Source organism: Balaenoptera borealis (genome assembly GCF_965194805.1).
Source record: "Balaenoptera borealis genome assembly, chromosome: 2".
In the NCBI taxonomy this organism is placed as follows: domain Eukaryota; kingdom Metazoa; phylum Chordata; class Mammalia; order Artiodactyla; family Balaenopteridae; genus Balaenoptera; species Balaenoptera borealis.
Window position 1 is genome coordinate 173,559,077 of NC_138867.1, and position 23,826 is coordinate 173,582,902.

The 23,826-nt window shown below is 48.7% G+C and overlaps 1 protein-coding gene across 3 annotated transcripts; it reads left to right on the plus strand.

Moving 5' to 3' along the window:
• The first annotated feature begins 30 nt into the window (after positions 1–30).
• Positions 31–22,861, plus strand: HAUS8 (HAUS augmin like complex subunit 8). Of its 3 annotated transcripts, none has more exons than XM_082383049.1 (11): positions 35–270; positions 3,240–3,304; positions 6,935–7,002; positions 11,488–11,569; positions 14,559–14,651; positions 15,366–15,460; positions 16,357–16,422; positions 16,529–16,687; positions 18,046–18,187; positions 21,024–21,165; positions 22,309–22,861. In XM_082383049.1, exons 1-11 carry the CDS (start codon positions 242–244, stop codon positions 22,499–22,501), a joined length of 1,134 nt encoding a protein of 377 aa, XP_082239175.1. In that variant the 5' UTR covers positions 35–241; the 3' UTR covers positions 22,502–22,861. The 3 variants fall into 3 exon arrangements, with proteins under 3 accessions (XP_082239177.1, XP_082239175.1, XP_082239176.1); XM_082383050.1 differs by having other exon boundaries at positions 36–270; positions 6,935–6,990; XM_082383051.1 differs by lacking the exon at positions 16,529–16,687 and having other exon boundaries at positions 31–270; positions 16,357–16,485.
• Positions 22,862–23,826: the final 965 nt, after the last annotated feature.

Consider the following 23,826-nt stretch of genomic DNA (forward strand, 5'->3'; position numbering starts at 1 on the left):
AACACGAATCCCCGCCCATCACTTCCGACCCGGCCTCGTCACCGCCCCCTGCCGCTGCTGGGCGAAACCAAGTGTGAGGGGAGGACAGAGAGACGCGCGCGCAGGAGGCGCCCGCTCCGCCCACAGCCACGCGCTACACGGCCCGCGGCCACCCCTCTTGTAGCTTCGCAATATGGCCTGGTCGGGGCGGGGGCGGGGGGGTTCGACTTGAAGACCCGGCCTTTGAGTTGAAGGCGGGAAAATGGCGGATACCTCGGGGCGTGGTGCTGGGTGAGTCGAGGCGCCGTGGGTCTGGATTTATGGGTGCCAGCTGGAGGACCCTGGTCAAGGGCTGGGGACAGAGGGGCAACAGAGTTGGGGAGGGAGGGTCCTTGGGGTGAGTCCGGATCTGACTCCTCTAAGAACCACCGAAGATGCGCAAGTTCTGGGAGATGGGATGCGGCCTTGCGCATGCTCGGGAGCGTGGGCTCAGGACGTTAGGGCGCGTTCGGGTCCCTGGTCAGCCGTTTCGATCCGGGGCGATTTCCGGCGAGTGGCTTAACCTCTCCGTGCCTCGCTTTCCTCCGTCGCGAAACCTGGCTGATGACGCCGCCGTTCAGTTTTGTAGGCCTAGTGTGAGACTTAAGAGCGTTTAGAATAGTGTCTGGCCCCTAAGTGTGGTCCGTCGCTATTACGATTACCGTTTTGTAGTGGATAACTGTTGGACCACTGAAGTATCTCCTTTCATTCTCCCACACGCTTTTTTCTATTCTCCCCATTTACAAATGAGATGATGGAGGCCTAGGGAGGGAAGGTCATTTGCCCAGGCTCACACAGCAAGAACAAGGGAGACAGACGTCGAACAATGACCTGGTGCCGGGCGTGATTCCTGGGCTTTGTTCATTCTGCCGATGTTTATTGTGCCTGTGCGAATTAAAATTTAGTGGGCAATCAAGTGAAATCACTTGTTTACTCCACAGCCCCTTGTCCTAACTGTGAGATTGACGTTAGCCTCTCCGAGGTTCAGGGGAAGTACTTGAGGCTGGAATATATGTAGTGACACCCCTCCCCCACCCCTTGTCCCTGCAGGTTTGGCCTAAGTCCATTTGGTTTGGCTCCAGAGCCCTGGCTCAGACCCCAGAGGGAATCCTTGCTCTGTCTCTTTCCAGCTCTGAGACTTCCCAGGGGTGATCTGTATAAGCTTTGGGTCCTTGTCTGGAAAACAAAGATAAAGCAGGCGAACAGTTAGGTATTTGTAGGGTTGGGAGGATTCCATGAAGGAGCAGAGCAGCTGGCACCCAGCCAGCATTTGTTAAGTTGCCTCTCCCCACTGTGGCTTGGAGGTGCCCCTCAGCATGGCCTGGGTCTCACGTTGGAGTCCCCAGAGCCCACTACACAGGTGGCTGCAGTGAGCTGAGCAAGCGGACCACCACTGCTGTCACCAGTGGAGCCCATCTTGTGATGACAGCAGGATTTACTGCGCCCAGACCCCTGCCTGGCATCCTGCTGGCCCACACTGGACACCTGGGAGGCATCCCTGACTCTCCCACACCCACCAGCTGATTAGTCAGTGATTCCTACTTCATGGGACCCTCTCCTCTATCATGCCAGGCTTCATTCTTTTTTTAAATTGAGGCAAAATGCACATAACGTCAAATTAACCATTGTAAAGCGAGCAATTCGATGGCATTAAGACATTCACAACGTTGTGCAATCACCACCTCTACCTAGTTCTAGAACATTTTCATCAGCCCAGAAGGAAACCCTGTGTCCATTTGCAGTCACCCCCCCATCCTTCATGCTCCTCAGTTTGCTCCTGGTAACCACCAGTCTGCTTTCTGTCTCTGTGGATTTGCCTGTTCTGGACATTTCATATCCATGGAATCATACACCACGTGGCCTTAGTGCCTGGCTTGTTTGACTCAGGATAACATTTTTGAGATTAATTCGTTTCAGCATTATCAGTACTTCATTCCTTTTTAGGACTTAATAGTATTCAGGGTCATGATTTCTTTTTTATTTATTTATTTATTTTTGGCTGCACTGGGTCTTTGTTGCTGTGTGCGGGCTTTCTCTAGTTGAGGCGAGCAGGGGCTACTCTTCGTTGTGGTGCGCAGGCTTCTTATTGCGGTGGCTTCTCTTATTGCGGAGCACGGACTCTAGGTGCGCGGGCTTCAGTAGGTGTGACACGCGGGCTCTAGAGCGCAGGCTTAGTTAGTTGTGGCGCACGGGCTTCGTTGCTCCGCGACATGTGGGATCTTCCCGGACCAGGGCTCGAACCCGTCCGTGTCCCTTGCATTGGCAGGCGGATTCCCAATCACTGCACCACCAGGGAAGCCCCAGGGTTCATTATTTCTTGACAGGAGTTTTGCAGCAGACTTCCGTCCCGCGCTCCCGATCACTCTTTCACCATGCCAGGGGTCCCCCAACCTTGACAGTGTTGACATCTGGGGTGCGATCGTCTCTGTGATGGGGGCCGTCCTGTGCCTTGTAGGGTGTTGAGCAGCGTCCCTGGTCTCTACCCACTGAGCCGATAGCAGCCCCCTCTGTTGTGACAATCACAGGTGTCTTCACACATCGCCAAATGTCTCCTAAGAGTCAGAATTGCCCTCAAGTGAGCACCCCTGAGTTATTTGTCTGACAAATATTTATCAAGTGCCTCCTGTCTGCCAGGCTGTTAGGGACTGAATGTGTGTATCATCCCTCACCCCCTCCTCAAATTCAGTCTTCTCCAGCTAAGCCATAGGGCTGATCAGTTCCAATTCTGCATCATTCTCCTCTGCGCCTGTGCCCTTGGTCTTGGTGATCCCTGTCTGGGAATATCCATCCTCATGTACCTGAGCAAATGGTTCTTTGTCACTCACCCCCAATCCCCACCCGTTTCTTGTCTGGAGCGCTCCCTCTTCACGCTTGCCTGATAGGAAAATGCTGGTCATCCCTCTCAGGGAAGGAGCTTTGTCTGCTGTTCACCTTGTATCCTCAGTGGTATACAGCTGGCACACAAACGCCCGACGAATTAATGAGATCGAGACCTTTGAGGTTCGGCAAAAATGCTCGCTCTTCTCACTTAGGTGTTGTCCCCAGGTGACGGGGCTGGGGCTCCGTTTTCCTCCTGCCATGGAGGCGGCCCCACCTCGCAGAGATGGGCATGGGTGGTGGGTGCTGGGACTGGGCTGTCCCGAGGAAGCCCAGGTTCCTGGCTGGCTTCCCTGAGCTTTCTATCCAACTGCATTAACAAGACCCCCGTTTCCCTCTTTTAGGAAGCCTTCTGCAGGGGGTCCCAGTACTCCTAGCGGTGCTAAGATGAGAGGAAGAAGAATACAAAGTGAGTAAAATTGGAATCTACCTTTTGAAATGGAATCCACTGGAATAAAAACTGATTTTTTCTTCCCCCCCAGTAAGTGCTTTTGGGGAAGAGAAAAACAGGCCAGAGCAGGGGAGCTGGGGCTTTACCGCCTTCTAGTCACACCTTTGGGGACCCCAAGTCTGGTTACCCAGCCCTGCAGCCAGGACCTGGTGGGGGTCATCTAGGGCAGTGGGCCCTTCCGGCCATGGGGGTCACGGGTTGTACCCAGGACTCATCACTTGGAAGTGTGGGTGAGGAGAGTGTGAGCTGAATTCGTTAGGAAACATCAAAGTCTGTTTCTTCTCAGTAAGCGTGTCAGACCCTTGGGGGTGCCCACACATCCGATGTCCACCTGTGGGTCCGGGGTCACTGTCAACAGCCCCCCTTGACTCTTGGCAGTGCCCAGTTTGGGGCTGTAGACCCAAGGATCTCCCACGTTGGCTCTCAAGCCTCTGTTAATGATGAAGTATTTTTTTGTGCCTGTGCACTAGTGCAGGTCTCAGAGAACTTGGAGCAGAATTCCAGTTCCAAATGACTGGAGGTTTATATGTTATAGCATCACAGCATCGCTGGATGATCTGGTCTGTAATATCTGTTATATTTACACAGGGTCTAGTTCTTGGACACAAATTATATCCTTCATTGTAACATGCTTCTGTGGAAAATCCACCACTCTTGAAAACAAACAGGTGCATTCTAGTTTTCCAGAAACTTGAAACTGCTTTTCAACTGTGCAAGGAACCCAGAGCCTCCTTCCTACCCTTTGCTGATGGTATTAGAAAGATCCAATGCAGGATGGTCTCCCCCTCTTGGAACTGGGGGTGTTCTTCGCTCCAATCCTTCACTGGACATCCAGTGGCAGACCCTAGGTGTGGCTCGATTCTCTCCCCTGGACCCCGCCTGGTCCTGGCGTCAACCCTTAGGTGCCTCCTGCCTGAATGTCTGAGCCACTTGCCCTGCAGGCACGGCTCATCCCTGCCTGGGGCACGCCCGGGGCAACCAACACCTCCGTGTACAGCTCCAGGCAGCCTGTTAACTGTGGTTGTACCTCTTTTCCACTCAAGCTTGCGGCTGCAACCCCCATCTAAAGAAGGATGCAAATTAGGGCATGAAGATAATGTAATTGAAATCCCAGTCTCGGGACTGAACTGTCAAGGCAGGTGACACTGACCACATCACTCTCCCTAGTAAAAAGGGAGAGCCCTGAGCTCTGGGGGCACCTAGGAAAAGCGCAGAATCATGCATTTGACACATTGCTGAGCATCTCCTCCCTGTGAGGTGGTGGAACGTGGCAGCAAGCAAAACAGACAAGAATCCCTGCCCTCAGGGGGCTTGCCACCTGGACACAGGCGGTGAATCAGGAGACATAAGGAGACACAGGGTGTATTGGACAATGACAGTGGCTGTGGATAAAACAGCAGGATGGGGGTAGCTTCCGGCCTAAGGGAGGGGCTGGGCCGAGCAGAGTCGTGAAGGCGGTAGGGGTGGCATGTGCCCGCTGGCTGGAGGAACAGGTGACACGGGACCTGCAAGGTGTCTGGAGGCACTCACCCTTCACCAGCTAATGGACCCGGAAGACAGCCTGCTGCAGCTGCCAGAGGGCCAGTCAGCCTAGAGGACAGAGCATCTCAAGAGGGAGGGTGCAGGGCTTCCCTCGTGGCACAGTGGTTGAGAATCCGCCTGCCAATGCAATGGACACGGGTTCGAGCCCTGGTCTGGGAAGATCCCACATGCCGCGGAGCAACTGGGCCCGTGCGCCACAACTGCTGAGCCCGTGGGCCACAACTACTGAGCCCGTGGGCCACAACTACTGAAGCCCATGCACCTAGACCCCGTGCTCCGCAACAGAAGCCACTGCAATAAGACTGCGCACCACAGCGAGGAGTGGCCCCCGCTCACTGCAACTAGAGAGGGCCCGCATGCAGCAACGAAGACCCAGTGCAGCCAAAAATAAATAAATAAAATAAATTTAAAAAAAGAAAAAGAAAAAGAAGGGTGCGAGTGAGTGCTGTGTGCAGCGCTGCCGCTGGCTCAGAACGAGGACTGAGAAGGGGCGGGTGGGCATCAGAGCAGGGAGGTCTCCGTGGTCTGGGTGAAAGGAGTTTCTCTGGTGCCGTGGTGACTGTGAGAGCCAGGCTGGGGTGCGGGGGGATTCAAGGGAAGGAGAGAGGAGAAGAGGATCCAGCATGGCAAAGGGGAGCAGAGAAGTGGGGGGGGGGGGATGAGCAGTGTGACCACTGGAGAGAGGAAGTGGGGTGATACAGGGTGGGGCAGGGGGAGAGGGGTTGCCAGGGCAGTTTCCTAACGGAGTGAGGGCTGGGCTCTAGCACCCAGAGTGGGGGGTTTGTTTTACCCTAAAGCACAGAGGTCGCTCCACGTGGGGGGCCCAGGATATGGCCCTGAGGTTGGGAGGCAGCTAGATGCCCAGGTGGGAGGATCTCCTGGGGCTGCTTTTGTCTTCCCAATGAAGTAGGAAACAGGTTACCAGCTGACCAGAGGGATGACCCGGTGTAGGAAGTGGGCAGGAGGGTCTGGGAGAGGGTTCTGGGGGATCAGAACAGAGGACTGTGGATGATCACAGGGGCTGCAGCGAGAGCCCCTGGAGGTTGGGGGGACACATGGGTTTCCTTCACACACCTTCAGCACCCCAGGGTCAGGGTGGAAAGGCACCTGGGGCTGGGCTGTCACCAAGGGATACAGACGTGTCCAGGAAGAGCATTGGTGCCTAGTGTGTCTCAGGAGAGCAGTCCTGAGCTAGGTGAGGGGTGTGGGGGATGTGAAAGGCAGTACCATGAGTGGATCAAAGATGGGCTTGGGTGGGAGAAGGGCAGTTGGGGTCATGACCACAGGGAGTGAGTTGGGGAGGGAAGAGGAGGAGAACAGGTGGCCATCTTTGGAAGATCTTTCTTCCTTTCCCTGCCCTGCCCCTGAGTCCACTTTCTGTTTTGATCTTTGGCACATATTCCTGATCTTCCTCGATCGTAGCTCCTGTGGGTCTCTGTGTCTCCGACTCTAGCCCTGGTGCTTGTATACAGCAGGTATCCCATAAATGTTCTTGCATACAGTAGGTGTTCCATATATGTTCTTTTAAAAAAGTTTTTAAAAGAGAATTATTTACTTCTCTTAATTTATTTTTGGCTGTGCTGGGTCTTTGTTGCTGCGTGCGGGCTTTTCTCTAGTTGCTGCGAGCGGGGGCTACTCTTCGTTGCTGTGCGTGGGCTTCTCATTGCGGTGGCTTCTCTTGTTGCGGAGCATGGGCTCTAGGTGCACAGGCTTCAGTAGTTGTGGCATGAGGGCTCAGTAGTTGTGGCTGTGGGCTCTAGAGCGCAGGCTCAGTAGTTGTGGTGCATGGGCTTAGTTGCTTCCCGGACGAGGGATCGAACCTGTGTCCCCTGCATTGGCAGTCAGATTCTTAACCGCTGCACCACCAGGGAACTCCCTCCATATATGTTCTTGCATATAGTAGGTGTCCCATACATGCTTGAGGCTGAGCGGGGAGGGCTGATAGCACCCAGCTCTCAGGGTGGGGGGCGGGCATCCTAGGTGCATGGTGGGTCCTCACAGTCTATGTCATAGTTTTATTAGAAACCAACAGTGTGTCCCCCACAGGTGGAAGAGTGGTCGAGTCCCGGTACTTGCAGTATGAGAAGAAAACCACCAAAAAGGTAACATACAATGTACGTTTGAAACAGTTCTGAACAGAGTTCGACGAACTTGGAATTCTGAGACAAGTCACGCCGGCCAGACACAGCCTGGTCCTGAAAGAAGCATTTTGGGGACTTGGTCCAGTTGCCTTTGGGGCTGTCATGCCCTTTGTGCCAAGGCAGGGATCTCTGTCGTGGGTGGCTGATCACTTTGAGAATCTCTTTTGCAAAGCCATGATCTCTAGTGAATCATAAAACTATTCCTGTCTCTCAACCTGGTAATTCCTTTCTGGATTCTGTCCTGAAACAATTCTGCCTAATGCCTGGCACATGGTTACCTGGCCTTGGCTGGTATTGTAAAAAATACCCGTAGGGTTTTAGAGAAAGGGTTTTAGGGGAAAAAAGACATGGCTGAATCACCCAGTGTTACAGGAAGAGTTCAGTGAACTAGCCACACCACAGAAATGATGAAACCATTGAAAATGATGGCATGAAACACTTAACAACTTGGGAACCTGCTTTGTGTGATGTTTAATGAAAATAATCATTAGATTACCCAATGACATATTTTGTTTCAGTGTGTACGTACTGATAGTGTGGTGAGGTTGTGTTATTCCATTTTCCAAATCTTTGTTTATGATAAAGTTTAGTTAAATATTAATTTCTGCTGCCTTTCTTTTACTCTGGTAGGGTGAATGGCAGGTTAATGTGGCTTAAGATTTGGCTTGAAGAAAAAGGATACCTTTACGCAAACTGATATGCTTCTTGGAGTGATTTTTTTTTAATGGACTTAATTTTTTTAGAGCAGTTTTAGGTTCAAAGCAAAACTGAGTGGAAAGTACAGAGATTTCTCACACACACCCCCGCCTGCCCCCTCACATGCGTAGCTTCCCTGTTGTCAACATCCCGCACCAGAGTGGGGCATATTTACAGTCGATGAACCTACATTGACACATCCTTACCCAGAGTCTGTGGTTTACAGTATTGAAATGATTCTCAACAGAGGATACTAGTCCACACTTCATAATTTTAACGTTGCCTGGCAGACTTGGTTACAGCACCCCCATGTGTTTGCATGCTCTAGTATTTTAGATCTTTAAGAGCTTCTCCGTTTTCTTTTTTTTTTCCATCTTTTAAATTAAGGTGTAATTTACATAGAGGAAGTGTCACTCTTCAGCGTACAGTTCTCTGAGTTTTGACAAACACATCCAGTCACAGACCCACCACAGTCAAGATAGGGAACACTCTGTCACCACCCCCACCCCCCCACCCCCCGCAAAGTCCCCTTGTGCTCCCATGGAACCAGCCCCTCCCCACCCCAGGCAACCATGATCTGTTTTCTGTCCCTGTAGCTTTGCCTTTGCAGTAGGCTCATTTAAAAGGTGCCACCCAGGATGCAGACTCTTGCAGTCTGGTTGCTTTCATATAAAGATCCCTCCCTGTCGTTGCCTTTTACAGTTAGTGCTAGTTCCTTCTGATGGCTGAAGAATATTCCAGTGTACGGATGGACCACAGTGTGCACAGTCATTCCCTGGCAAAGGACATTTGGTTTGTTTCCCGATTTTGGCAATTATGAATAAAGCCACCTTAAACATTCCTGTGCAGAATTCTGTGTGGAAGTGTTTTCATTTCTCCCAGGAGGGGAATTGTAGGGTAAATGTCTGTTTGACTTTGTAAGTAACTGCACAGCTGTTATGCAAAGTGGCTGCCCCTTTTTACATTCCCATGAGCCACAGAGGAGAGTCAGTACTTTAGGACTGAAACCATTCTAGTGGGTGTGAAGTGGTATCTCATTGTGGTTTTAAATTGCATTTCCATAACAACTAATGATATTGAGCATCTTTTCATGTGCTTATTGGCCAGTCCTATATCTTTGGTGATGTGTCCTTTCAAATCTTTTGCGCATTAAAAAAAATGGGGTTGTTTGTTTTCTCATTATTGAGTTTTGAGGGCTCTTTCTATATCTTAGATACCAACTCTTTTTTTTTTTTTTTTAATTTTTTTTTTTAGATACCAACTCTTTATGGTGATTTGCAAATATTTTCTCCCAGTGTGTGGCTTGGCTTTCCATTCTCTTAAGTGTCTGGTGAGGAGCAGAAGTTCTCGATTTTGATGAGGTCCAATTTATCGATTTCTGCTTTTATGAAATGTGCTTTTGGTGTCCTCTCTAAGAAATCTTTGCTTTACCTAAGACCATAAAGATTTTCTCCCATGTTCTCTTCTATATGAGTTTAGGTCTGTGGTTCATTTTGAATTAATTTTTGTATCTGGTGTGATGATGGAATTAAAGTTCGTTTTTAAGTGTATGGATGTCCTCTTGTTCCAACACCATTCGTTGAAATGACTTTCCTTTCCCTGTTGTATTGTCTCATCACCTCTGTTGGAAAGCAATGGACTATATATGTATGCATCATTTCTGGACTCTATTCTTTTCCATTGTTCTACATGTCTATCTTCAGTCCATCTCCATACTGCCCAGGTTACTGTAGCTTTGTATTATAGTAAGTCTTGAAATTGGGTTGTGTGAATTTTCCCACTCTGTTCTTTTCCCAAACTGACTCTTCTAGTTCCTTTGCCTTTCCATATGAATTTTAGCCTTAGCTTGCCATTTCCTACCAAAACTTCGGGGATTTTAATTGTATTGAATCTATGCATTAGTTCAGGGAGAATAACATCCTAAAAACACCCAAGTCTTTCAATCCATGAACATGGTATACCTCTCCCTTTATTTGAGCTTAGATTTTTTTCATCAGTGTTTTTGTAATTTCCAGCATACAGACCTTCCCCATGTTTGCTTAGGTTTACACCTAAGTATTTGGTGTTTTTTTAGTGCTATTGTGCAAGGTACTATCTTTTTTTTTCTTTCTTTCTTGAAGAAATTTTATTTGTTTGTTTAGAAATAATTCACATATAACATTATATTAGTTTTAATTTTATTTATTTATTTTTAATTTTTGGCTGCATTGGGTCTTCGTTGCTGTGTGCAGGCTTTCTCTAGTTGTGGGGAGTGCGGGCTACACTCTGATGTGGTGCTTGAGCTTCTCATTGCGGTGGCTTCTCTTGTTGCCGAGCACTGGCTCTAGGCACTCGGGCTTCAGTAGTTGTAGCTCACGGGCTCTAGAGCACAGGCTCCATAGTTGTGGCACACGGGCTTAGTTGCTCTGTGGCATGTGGGATCTTCCCAGACCAGGAATCAAACCCGTGTCCCCTGCATTGGCAGGTGGATTCTTAACCACTATACCACCAGGGAAGTCCCAATATTCGTTTTAGATGTACAACATAATGATTCAATCTTTGCAAATATTGCAAAATGATCATCACAGTAAGTCTAGTTAACATCCATCACCGCACATAGTTACAAAATTTTTTTCTTTGCTCAGAACTTTTACATGGTACTTTTTTTTTTTTTAATATTTATTTATTTAGGCTGCTCCAGGTCCTAGTTGCGGCATGTAGGATCTTCGTGTGGCACGTGGGATCTTTAGTTGTGGCATGTGGACTCTTAGTTGCGGCGTGCAGATGTCTTAGTTGTGGCATGCAGACTTCTTAGGTGCAGCATGCGAACTCTTAGTTGCAGCATGCGTGTGGGATCTAGTTCCCTGACCAGGGATCGAACCTGGGTCCCCTGCATTGGGAGCTCAGAGTCTTACCCACTGGACCACCAGGGAAGTCCCTTGGTGCTGTCTTTTAATTTCAATTTCCAAAGTTGTTCATTGCTAGAAATATCTTTTTATATTGACCCTGTATCCTGCAACCTTGCTAAACTTGTTAGTTTTAGTAGTGTTTTTTAGTACGTTTTGAGATTTTCTATGTGAAGAGTCATGTCTGCAAGAAGAGAGTTTTATTTCTTCTTTTGTAACCTGTTTGCCTTTTATTTCTTATTCCTGGACTTCCAATGGGAGGTTGAATAGGAGTGGTGTCTGTACATCAAAATATTCTCACTTTTTATAAGGTCTTCTTTTTGCTTTTTTTTATTTTATTTTTTGGCAGCGCCACGTGGCTTGTGGTGGGATCATAGTTCCTTGACCGGGGATTGAACCTGGGCCTTGGCAGTGAAAGTGCCGAGTCCTAACTACTGGACTACCAGGGAATTCCCTCTTTTTGCTTTTATATTGTTATAATGGCTTGCTAGCTCCATGCATTGCTTGCTTTTTTTATAACTTTTGAAGATTAATACCTGTACAAAAGCTTTGTTTTTTCTGACAACTGAAGTAATATGTTCTCTTTCCTAAACTGGCCAGTACTAAAAATTATACAGAAAATCAGTCATCTGTAATCTGCCATGTCAGAGATCATCACCAGCAAACATTTTGGTGGTTTCCTATGTTCTATGCATGTGAGGGTATCCTTTTGACAAAATTAGTTCATCCGGTATGAATGCAATTAAATGTCAGAACTCCTTGAATCTATCCCTTGCCTCAAGGTAAGAGCAGATGCAGACCTTGCAAACTGCAGAGGGGCCCCTTCTTGTGGAAGGAAAGTGTCTTGTCCCCTGAATGTCATGTATTCCCCTAACAGGCTCCTGCAGCAGATGCATTAAAGGCCAGTGGGAAGATGTCTGAAGGTGGAAGAAAACCCAACCCACTCCAGAAGAGCAAAGGTACGTAAAGATGGAAGGAGGGTGTGAAACAGCACCGAGGCTTAGGAAGTGATGAGTGTGGTGGTGAATTTTGTTTTTAAGTATGCAAGTTTAAAACTCCCTTTCCTTTCTGGGAAGTATGAGGAAAAGGAGCTTGGCAGAGAGTTTCAGCGTAAAGACAGATTTGGGGCATATGAAGATCTGAAGGGGGATGGCAGGGGAATGGGGGGAGAGTCATTTCCTTTCTGTGTGACCCCAGAGAAGAGCCACATTGCCATCATGGTGCTCCCTTGGGGCACCAGTTCCTTGATCATGTGACTGTTTCCCCACCAGAGCTCTGAGAGCAGGACTTTCAGAGAGGGTATGAGACCTCATTTTCCTGCCTCTCACTACCTTGGGTTGGGTCTTCCTCGTAATGGTCTCCCCATACCCTTTCTACTAGAAGCTTTCACCAAAGTGATATGAAAAACTTTCAGTTTTTCTGGTGGTAGACATATGTGTTTGTTATTAAACAAAATTGGAGAATGTAGCCCAGAAGGGCGGACGCTCACGTATGATCTACCACTCGGACCATCGCTGTTGGTATATTTGCTCTTCATTCCTAGTCAGTGTGCCTCAATTCTAGAAGTCTGGGAAGGCCCCTCTCCAGAGTAGCACTTCATCCAACTCCTCCGGTGCCTGCTTCACCAGCAGTGGTGGGCAACTCTTCTCTTGCATAAGAGCAAGTCACAAAAAGCAAAACTGTTTCTCGGCCTGCAAACCCTCATTCAAAATGGTGACAACTTTGAGTCCCATAGTAGAATACTAAGTATGTTCTTTTACAGCTTAGATTTCCTGCTTTATTGTTCAGATCAAGGGTCAGCAAAACTTTTCTGAGCCAGTGGTTAATATTTTAGGCTTCACAGGCCAGGCGGTCTCTGTCATAGAAACTTAACTCTGCCTTATCGCAGCGTGAAAGCAGCCACAGACAATGTGTACACAAATGTGTGTGTCTGTGCCCCAGTTATTTACAAACACAGGAAGTGGGCCGGATCTGGCCTACATGCTAGAGCTCGCTGATCCTGGCTTGGATGTTTGTCAGAAATTGTGCTGTTCCTTGACCCAGGCATGACTGAGAAGCAAGCACATGGAGCTGGAGCCGGCCTTCTAGTCGTTTCTCATGCAGTGGGGTTGAAGGCCATGTGTGAAGCTGGGAAAGCTGGCATGGCCAGAGGGGTCAAAAACTGGGCCTGCCACATTTAACAATCAGGGTTCTCAGGGCTTCCCTGGTGGCACAGTGGTTAAGAGTCCGCCTGCCAATGCAGGGGACACGGGTTCAATCCCTGGTCCAGGAAGATCCCACATGCTGCAGAGCAACTAAGCCCGTGTGCCCCAACGACTGAGCCTGCGCTCTAGAGCCCGCGAGCCACAAGTACTGAGCCCGCGTGCTGCAGCTACTGAGCCCCGCGTGCCTAGAGCCCATGCTCTGCAGCAAGAGAAGCCACCGCAGTGAGAAGCCCATGCACTGCAAAGGAGTAGCCCCCACTCGCCGCAACTAGGGAAAGCCCACGTGCAGCAACAAAGACCCAACACAGCCAAAAATAAATAAATAAATAAATAAAAAATCAGGGTTCTCAGCTGTGGGTTATTGAGGGGGGAGGTATGGGATGCTGGTGCGTGGAGGCCAGGGATGCTGCTTGACACCCAGCAGTGCACAGGACTGCCCGCAGCAAACGATGATCTGGTCCCTGATGTCAGTAGTACCAAGGCTGAGAAACCATAATTTAAACATAGTCATGATAATTTAGAGGGACTGCTTGTTTGAGTTCCATTGTATGGTTTGATAGGAAATTACTTTTCTTAACGGAAATGCTATACATGGAGATGAGAGAACATTCAAACCAGTGGAAACGCAATAAAAAGTCATCATCTCCCACCTCTAGTTCCCATTTCTCACCTAGGAGGCAACCACTCTTGATAGATTTTTATTTATCTACCTAGCATTTTTTAAAAATTCTAACACAAATGGTACCGTAACTTATACGTATTGTGACTTCACTCTTTTCATTTCCACATATTCGTTTCCTCAACTGCATAGTTGTTCATTAAATAGTGTTCTGTCTACTTGCTAACACAACAGTGCGTTTTACATACCATTTGCTCTTTCTGCAGCCTTCTGGAACCCTTGTTTAATTGAAGCGTGCAGTACACTAAGTGCCCATTTTAGATGATACAAGGAATAGTTTCACATTTCTAAATAGAAGCTAAAAGATGAAGGGAACTCCCAGGGAAGACGAACAGTCCAGAAGCTACAGGAGAAGGAAAAAAGAGCAGAGGGCAGAACAAGTATATCATGTGTTATTAGATTCTTATATCCTGAACACAGCATCTTTTATTTTATTTTATTTTATTTTTAATTGAAGTATAGTTGATTTACAGTGTTGTGTTAGTTTCAGGTATTACAGCAGAGTGGTTCAGTTATACATACATATATATATATTTTTTATATACACACACACACACACACACACACACATATATATATATATTTTCAGATTCTTTTCCCTTATGGGTTATTACAAAACATTGAGTAGAGTTCCCTATGCTATACAGTAGGTCCTTGTTTATATGTTTTATACATAGTAGTGTGTATATGTTAATCCCAAACTCCTAATTTATCCCCCCCTTCCCCTTTGGTAACCATAAATTTGTTTTCTATGTCTCTGGGTCTATTTCTGTTTTGTAAATAAGTTCATTTGTATACAGCATCTTGTACTTAAACTAAGCAGAAAAGCTTATTTGTATCTTTCAGTTGTAAAGACTGCATCTCTTTTCTAGTTCTACTTTAAAACATATTCAAATTGATGGGTGGGAATTTCCAAAGGTTTTTCAGCCTTCTCTACTGCTCCCTCGTAAGAAACTGAGTTTTTAGAAGTAGGTGATATTGTACAGAAAAGTTACCTGCTCCCGGGCTTAAGTATAGAGTATCTTGCTGACTGCTGACTTCTGGGGATTCTCATTGGGCCCACAGACAGCAGTGGAATTGGCAAAGGCGACCTGCAGTCTACCTTGCTGGAAGGGCACGGCACTGCCCCACCTGACCTGGATCTCTCGGCCATTAATGGTAAGTCATTGGCTGTACCTGTCCTTTCCCCAGCTGGGGGTTGCAATGCATGTCTGAGGGCTCCCAAAATATGCTCTTCTCACCTTAAAAACACTTTTCTTTTTTTTTTATTGAAGCATAGTTGATTTACAATGTTGTATTAGTTTCAGGTGTACAGCAAATTGATTCAGTTATACGTATATATATCTATTCTTTTTCAGATTCTTTTCCCTTATAGGTTATTACAAAATATTGTGTATAGTTCCCTGTGCTATACAGTAGGTCCTTGTTGGCTATCTATTTTATATACAGTAGTGTGTATATGTTAATCCCAACCTCCTAATTTATCCCCCCCCCCCCACCCTTTGGTAACCATAAGTTTGTTTTCTATGTCTGTAGGTCTGTTTCTGTTCTTTATAAGTTCATTTGTATCATTTTTTTTTTAAGATTCCACATATAAGCGATATCATATGATATTTGTCTTTCTCTGTCTCACTTGTTTCACTTAGTATGATAATCTCTAGGTCCATCCATGTTGCTGCAAATGGCATTATTTCATTCTTTTATATGGCTAATATTCTGTTGTGTATATATACAACATCATCTTTATCCGTTCATCTGTTGATGGACATTTAAGTTGCTTCCATGTCTTGGGTATTGTAAATAGTGCTGCTATGAACACTGGGGTGCATGTATCTTTTCAAATTATGGATAAAACGCTTTTCTTGATCTTAGACAAAAGTGTGGTCCGAAAGACTCCACAATTAGAAAAAACGATGTCAAAGAAAGCTGAGTCATCATCATTTTCTGCCTCGAGGAAAAAGAGCCCAGTAAGTCTCTGAAATGAGAGGGAAGCCGCTATAGCAGGTTGGCTAAATGTGCCCTGTGCCACGTGCCCCTCGAAACCCTGGGGCTCCAAGAATGAACAAGCCAGCTGTGCCTTTTATTTATTTATTTATTTATTTTTGGCTGTGTTGGGTCTTCGTTTCTGTGTGAGGGCTTTCTCTAGTTGTGGCAAGCGGGGGCCACTCTTCATCGCGGTGCGCGGGCCTCTCACTATCGCGGCCTCTCTTGTTGCGGAGCACAGGCTCCAGACGCGCAGGCTCAGTAGCTGTGGCTCACGGGCCTAGTTGCTCCGCGGCATGTGGGATCTTCCCAGACCAGGGCTCGAACCCATGTCCTCTGCATTGGCAGGCAGATTCTCAACCACTGCACCACCAGGGAAGCCCTAGCTGTGCCTTTTAGAACAAAACCCTCACCCATCCTTAGAGGATTTGCAGAGTTTCAGTTTCCCCAGCTACATGTACAGGAGGGGATACAAATGCAGGATCATGTGAAAAACGAGATTGAGGCCTTGTTTGCCAGTGCCATGCTAGGGAAGGCACGAGGCCAGGCCCTGTTCACGGCAGGGAGGGCGGCCAGGCTGTGGTCTCACCCAGGTGGGAACCCCAAGTCCTGGTTCTGGCAAGGCAACAAGTTGGTGGGTGCCCTTCAGCTCGCACTTGACGGCCCAGCTTGCAGGAAGGGACCAAACCACCTTCCTTTTCACAGAGGACTCGAAAGACTAAATGAGGAAATAGAAACGAGTTGATACACAGTCTAGAATTGTTGAATTACTGATTGAAAAAAAGTACAGACGGGTTAGGATTCTGCCCCTCCCCGGGGAAGAGAGCTGGCTTTATACCAGTTCGCGGGGAACCAGGAGTATCTTTTTCTTCTCCTGAAGGATCTCTCCGAAGCGATGGAAATGATGGAATCCCAAACACTACTCATGACTCTGCTGACCCTGAAGGTGAGGACGGAGCCTCCTGCACGCATGTCGTGGGTGGAAGGGCGGCCACTCTCAGCCGCGGAGGTGAGCTCCCCTCTGGCCTGAGCTTTTGTTTTGCATTTCCCAGATGGAAAGCGGTCTTGCTGCATTCGAAGAAAAGGCAGAAAAGAATTTATTAATTATGTGCAAAGAGAAGGAGAAGCTCCAGGAAAAAGCCCACGAGCTGAAGCGCCAATTTCTCCTGTGTCAGAGGAAGCGGGAGCTGGCAGATGTCCTGGACGCGCAGGTCAGGGGTGACCGCAGCCTCCAAGAGGCGCATCCCGGCAGCATCATCCCATGGGGGTGGTGGTGGAGTGGTTGGAGGGAGCCTTTATTGTGAGTGTCGCGCCTTGCCTCGCTCTAACTCTGTGCCCGGCTTTTGACACCACAGGGTGTTGCTGTGTGACAGTTTATCAGAGGACAAGGCGGTAATGTCAGAACCAACCAGCAAGAGGGCTCTGTCCCTTCAACAAACATGGGCATGTATTCTTGTGACTTGTATCCTGAGACTTGTGCCCAGTGACACAGATGTACTCCAGACCTGCCCAGTTGGGGCAGGGTGCTGGTGGGAGACTTGGGCTTGGTGCTGTGTGGTCAGTGCTGGGACGGGAGTGTCCACGCCAGGGAAGGTCACAGCGAACCCTGGGAGCCTAGAAAGGGCCGATTCAGGGAATGGGGCTCCTCACCCAGTAAGTATGTATCCTGGGGCCGCCATAACAAAGGACCACAGAGTGCGCGGCGGCTTAAACAATTGACATTTATTCTCTCTCAGTTCTGGAGGCTGTAAGTCTGAGATCAAGATGTCTGCAGGGTTGGTTCCTTCCAAGGGCCATGAGAGAAGGATGTGTCCCAGCTTCTCTCCTAGGCTTGTCGATGGCATCTTCTCCCTGTGTCTTGTCACCTGGCTCTCTCCCTCTGAGTGTCTGTCTCCACATTTCCCCCTTTTGTAAGGGCACCTGTCATACTGATCAAGGCCCAGCTTAATGACCCCACCTTAACTGAATTACCTCTGTAAAGTCTCCAAATCAGGTCACATTCTGAGGTGCTGGGGGTTGGGATGTCAACAGAGGAATTTGTGGGGACACAATTCAGCCTGTAACACCCAGCATGTACACATGAGTGTGCCCGGCGGCCTGGCCCTGAGCTGAGAACAGGCTCCCCGTCCTCGTGGAACTCACAATGGAAGGGAAAGGAAAGACAGTCAAACAAACGAATCCTTACAACCCCCAGACGGCGTGTACAAGGGAAAAGGGGGTTGCCGGGCACGGCCTTGGTAGGGGCAGGCATGTCAGCTCAGTGCTCTGAAGCAGGAGGGCCCAGCCTTCCGGGCCCTCCTCACTGTGATCCCAGTTGAGGGCCCAGCCCTGGAACAAGCTGGAAGGCGGACACATGTTCCTGGTGAGGAGGTCCAAGCCACCTTGCTACTGGCCGGGTCATCTTGGGGGCACCTGGGAGTGAGAGGAGAGCCCACCGCACTTTGGAAGTTTCTCTGGGAGACCTGGCAGAACAGTGCTGTGTCTTAACCTCACAGGTGCCATCTGGTAAACTTCTGGGGAGGTGAGTGCAGGGCCTCGTCCCACAGGCTCCTTCCCTTTCTGCCCGCAGATCGAGATGCTGAGCCCCTGTGAGGCCGTAGCTGGCTGCTTTAAGGAACGATACAAGACGTTTGCGACGGCCCTGGACACCACGAGGCATGAACTGCCCGTGAGATCGGTCCACCTGGATGGAGACGGGCAGTGCTTCTTAGGTAGGAGACGGGGCGACTGCCTGGCAAGGGGTGGGACGAACCTCCCGTGCGCGTCGGCACCTCCTGTGTCCTGGGCGCCTCTGTCCCTTCACGTCAGGTCACGGGCCTCCTCTCAGGTAGACGGCGCGTACCCCATCAAATGGCAGAGGACACGGGGCCGGCAAGGCTGCGGTTTGTCTGGGGTCATGCCCTGAGTAAGGACTGCGTTGGGATGTGAACCTAGGTCTGTAGGACCCCCGCGGTGATCTCCCGTCCTGCTGAAAGGCCTCCTGGGGAGCCTGCGGTCTCTACAGAGGTGCTTTGGCGGCTGCGGAACAACAGGGCCACCGACCCCAACCCTGTCCTGCCTTCTAAGCAGAGCTGAGAGGGTCCCTTTCCTGTATAGCGTTCCCACCTAATACTTCACTTGAAGAAGGCGGCAAGTGTGAAGAGTGCCATCCTCGATCCTGAAATTCTCTTTAGAACAAGTATCTTCCCCAAACAAGTCTACAGCTGCCCTACAGTTTGGTCCTCCCTCCCCCACACCCCACCCTCCCTTCCTCCCTTTCTCTCTCTGAAGTATAGTTGATTTACCAATACGATGTTGTGGTAGTTTCTGCTGTACTGAAAAGTGACTTAGTTATACACATACAGACATTCTCTTTTTTTTGTATTCTTTTCCATTATGGTTTATCACAAGATACTGAATATAGTTCCCTGTGCTATATAGTGGGTCCTTGTTGTTTATCCATCCTATATATACTAGTTTGCATCTGCTAACCCCAGACTCCCACTCCATCCCTCCCCCTGCCCCTTGGCAACCACAGGTCTGTTCTCTGTGTCTGTGAGTCTGTTTCTGTTTCGTAGATAAATTCATTTATGTCATATTTTAGATTCCACATATAAGTGATGTGATATGATATTTGTCTTTTTCCGGCTTACGGCACTTACTATGATAATCTCTAGGTCCATCTGTGTTGCTGCAAATGGCATTATTTCGTTCTTTCTTATGGCTGAGTAGTATTCCATTGTATATACATACCACATATTCTTTATCCATTCATCTGTCCATGGACATTTAGGTTGCTTCCATGTCTTGGCTATTGTGAATAGTGCTGCTATGAACATAGGGATGCATGTATCTTTTTGAATTATAGTTTTGTCCGGATATATGCCCAGGAGTGGGATTGCTGGATCATACGATGTAGAGTTTGGTTATTTCTAAGCAAAGTTCTCATGAGCCACCTGAACATGTTTAGCTTGATTTTACTGCTGTAAAATCAAGCCTTTTCTAACGTGAAATAGTATACGTATGAAACGGGACCTTGAAAACTGAGCCATGTTGAACCATCATCTGTGTCCGGGTTTCTAATTTTATAATTATGGCAACCAACCGCACGTCTATATCTCTTGGTCTCCATCTCTGATAAATGCCCTAGATAGTTGCCAGGAGTTGGGATTGGGAACTGTTTGAGTTTCTTAGGGCTTCTGTAACAAAATACCACAAACCAGGTGGCTTAAAACAACAGAAATTTATTCCCTCCCAGTTTAGGGGGCTAGAAGTCCGAAATCAAGGCGTCATTGGGGTTGGATTCTTCTGGAGGCTCTAGGGGAGAATGCATCCCATGCCTCTCTCCTGGCTTTTAGTGTTCTGGCAATCTTGCCTCATGGAGCATTCCTTCAAACTCTGCCTCTGTCTTTTTTTTTTATTATTGTTTTTATTAAGCTTTTAAAAAATATTTATTTATTTGTTTATTTTTGGCTGCGTCGGGTCTTAGTTGTGGCACGCGGGATCTTTTCGTAGCAGCGCGTGGGCTCTTCATTGCGGTGTGCAGGCTCCAGAGTGTGTGGGCTCTGTAGTTGTGGCTCTCTAGTTGTGGCTTGTGTGCTCCGTTGCTGCGGCGTGCGGGCTCAGTTGCCCCACGGCACGTGGGATCCAGGGATCGAACCTGCGTCCCCTTCGTTGGAAGGAGCATTCTTAACCACTGGACCACCAGGGAAGTCACCAAGCTTTATTTTATTTTATTTTATTTTGGTTTTGTTTTTTGTTTTTTAAAATTTTTATTGCAGTATATATAGTTGATTTACAGTGTTGTGCTGCTGCCTCTGTCTTCACATGGCCTTGTTTCTGAGCGCCTCTGTGTCTAAACTGCCCTTTTCTTAGAAGGACACCAGCTATTGGATTAGGCCCCTCCCTAATGACCTCATTCTAACTCCGTTACATCTACAAAGACCTCATTTCCAGTTAGGTCACGTTCACAGGTACTTGAGATTAGGACCTGAACATGTCTTTTTGGGAGGACACAGTTCAGTCCCCTGGCAAAGAAGGTATGTGTTTGTAAGAACACTTATAAGGTTCCCCAAGTGTTATAATTTACAGCTGTGACATGTGCTGGCCTCGGAGAGATGCTGGTTTTGTTAGAGCAGGGGGCACGCAGCGCAGTTGCAGGCGGCTCTCTGCTGGGGGGGCGTTGGGGGCAGAAGTGCTGGGAACCGGGAGTGGGAACCGTGGGTTTGTTCTTAAGTTACTCCTAGCCCAGATCTTCTCTGTCTTTTGGATTTGCTTCCGTTGAGGACACTGGTGCACCATTCCAGGTGTGTTCCGATGACTGCCTGGCTGGCAGACACACGTGGCCCACCACCTCGGAGCCCCGTGGTCTTAGGCAAGGGGCACAGAGGCAGTACCAGTGCACAAGTATCTTCCTTCACGACCCTTTCTGCCTTGAGTTCATCACAATTCCTGCATAACATGAGAGCATTCCAGCAAAAGGAGAAAAATACAGTCAGCCAGCCAGCTCGTGCATCCATTGCTTGGGGCACCTTGAAACCATGGCTGACAACCCCTTTTCCCCTCCAGACAAGTTGCAGGGGGAATTGATGACCACATGCCATCTGCTGGGAGAACTTGGCATCAGCAGCTCAGAAGAAAACGCGACGGCCTTGGACCTGGTGAGGGAACTCAAGGAAATGACCCAAGAGAAGGATCTGGAGCTCCAAAGGTATTACAGAAGATATTTTAAAAAAAAATAGCGCCCCTCTCCCCGCATCTCCTCGTCGGGCAGAGATGGGCTGTTGGCGGCTGCCCTGTGGAAGGTGTGCTGTGTTCCGGAGGGCGCGCCGCTCTGGTGTTTGCAGGGGCCGAGGGTACGAGGGTCCAGCCAGGCAGGGAGAGGGGAATGGGCAAGACGCCTTCAACCCAACCAAAACTCCTGTGTGCGTTCTTGAGCAGCCAAAATAGAAGGGGGCGATCACTTCCTTGGGGTAACACAGCAGTTCGGGGGCCCTCAGATAGTTTTTTGACGCTCTGTGTGGCTCGTGAGGTCTTAGTTCCCCAGCCAGGGATCAAACCCAGGCCACAGCAGTGAAAGCACAGGGTCCTAACCACTGGACCGCCAGGGAATTCCCTGGAACTTCTTATTGATGTATAAATACATATAGAAAAGCCACAGATTGTAACGGTACAGCTCAATGGCTTTCACTACTGGGCATCCTTGTGTAACCAGTGCCCAGGTCCATTCAGTCCATGTCCAGCCCCCGAAAGCCACCCGGTCCCCTTCTCTCTCTCCTCCAGGACATTTCTAACCATGAGGCTTTCCTCCACCTCTTCCAAAAAAGAATGTAGTTTTCTTCTCCTTTACAATGCCAAATGTACTTCCCGAGGTACCTGAGAGGTTTGAAAGGTACTCATGATAAACACCACCTGCTATGGCATCCCCTTCATTACTATGTGCCCCGGGATGAAATCAGACACACCAAAGTGTTCTAGATGGCCAGGGTCACAGGAGTGAATGGGGAAACACGCTCGTTTTGTGCTGATTTCCCCACTGCCGTTTATTTTGTGTGGTTGCTGGGACGGTCCCCCGTTCATGGCTCTGCCTCCCGCTCTTAGGATGGTTCCTGTCAAAGTGTTGATATTCCCTAAATATTTGTCGAGTAAACAACTCTTTTCTTTCACACCTGCCTGGTCCTGCTCTCAGGGCTTCCCTGTATGAGTCCTGTTCAGACAAAACTTATTCACCGCCGCTTTCCCACGAGCCCAAGGAGGGTCACCCTGAACCTGCCCCCCGCACCCCAACATCGCAGCTGCGAAGGTGCTCGGGCACAGGGGGTGAAAAGCTTTCATCATCGTCTTGTTTCCACAGGAGCTTTACCCACGTTATGGAACTCTCCGCCGAGGCGAGTAAAGAGGCAGCCTTAATCAACCAGGAGGCCTGGGAAAAGGCGCAGGGCCCCAAGGCCCCCAGCCAGTGGTATTTCAATCCTGAGGAGGCCATTGGTGGGGAAACTTGGGGAGAGCTAAGGAGCCTGCCCCTTTCGGGCCACGACGAGCCGTGAATCCACACGCAGGCTGTGTCCCCGACCGGAGGGGGGCCCTTCCCGCACACCATGGGGAAGGAAGCGCCCCATGTTTGGGGTGGGGAGAGGGGGTGGACCTGCAGTGACCCACATATGATGTTCTGGAAACTTGAGCACTTTATACACTTAGCCTAGTCGTATAGTTATTGTTTCGTATGATAATCTCGTTTGATAATTTAACAAATAAAAGTGTTCTGCAGTTGAGCCTTGGTTTCTCTGTAAGGGGCAGTGATGTTCTGGAAACTTGAGCACTTTATACACTTAGCCTAGTCGTATAGTTATTGTTTTGTATGATAATCTCGTTTGATAATTTAACAAATAAAAGTGTTCTGCAGTTGAGCCTTGGTTTCTCTGTAAGGGGCAGTGGAAGGCGCGTGTTGTCCCAACTTATTCCAAAGAGCTGGTCCTGAGCCTCAGAACCTCACAGACATTATGAGTCCAGTTGACCCTTGAACACTGTGGGTTTGAATTGCAGGTCCACTTATACGTGGATCTTTTTCAGTAGTAAATACTGTAGCACGACACGATCCGTGGTTGGTTGAATCCACGATTTATAACTGCAGATACGGAGGGCAGACTGTAAGTTCTATGCAGATTTTCCACCGCACAGCCCCTAACCCCGTGTTGTTCAAGGGTAAATTGTATTTCACTTTCAAGATGATTTCATGTCCTTCAGTCACAGGGCAGTTCTGTTCAATAACCCACAGCAAGTTCAGAGTTGACCCTCAAATGGAAATTCCCCATCCAGTCCAAAGTCCCAGTGGCCATCCTTGGGGGACGCCTACACGGTTTTGCCATAGCTGCGATCTACACCCCACTCGGGACTATGGCACAGAGGATCGGTCCAGCCCACGCTTGGGCTTCTGTCTACACCACGTGGGCCCTGGCAGTCTTCCTGGTTCCCGTGGAGCCTGCCTCTGTTGACAGCTACCAGTTCCCATCTACAAGCAACTTTTTGACACTACACCCCATCCCACTATCAGTAGTTTCTTGGTTCGCCCGCCCGCATGTCATGTGGATTACCTTCCTGGTGACCAGAGGCCTAAGAGGCACTCTGTTGTCCTCACATAACTTTTCCCTTCTTGGGCTGGTGGCCAAAGCTCAGATCTATAGAAATCTGACCTTGCTCTGGCAGGAAGGTGTGACCCAACATTCTCTTTACTTTCATTAGAGCTACTGCTTATAACAATAGCCAGAGGTTAGACTTCACCATTTTTCTTGTTTATTTGCGTATCCCTAAGCACCAGTGGAGTTGGATCCAGCTCTACATTTCAATGGTAAATTTCATCTTTAACTGATGGCAG

Bases quoted from the DNA above. Each gene is read 5' to 3' on its own strand.
- HAUS8 (XM_082383049.1), top strand. From the start codon at position 242: ATGGCGGATACCTCGGGGCGTGGTGCTGG. The intron at 16,688-18,045 runs GTCAGGGGTGAC...TTCTGCCCGCAG, and splicing joins CAGATGTCCTGGACGCGCAG to ATCGAGATGCTGAGCCCCTG. The intron at 21,166-22,308 runs GTATTACAGAAG...TTGTTTCCACAG, and splicing joins AAGGATCTGGAGCTCCAAAG to GAGCTTTACCCACGTTATGG.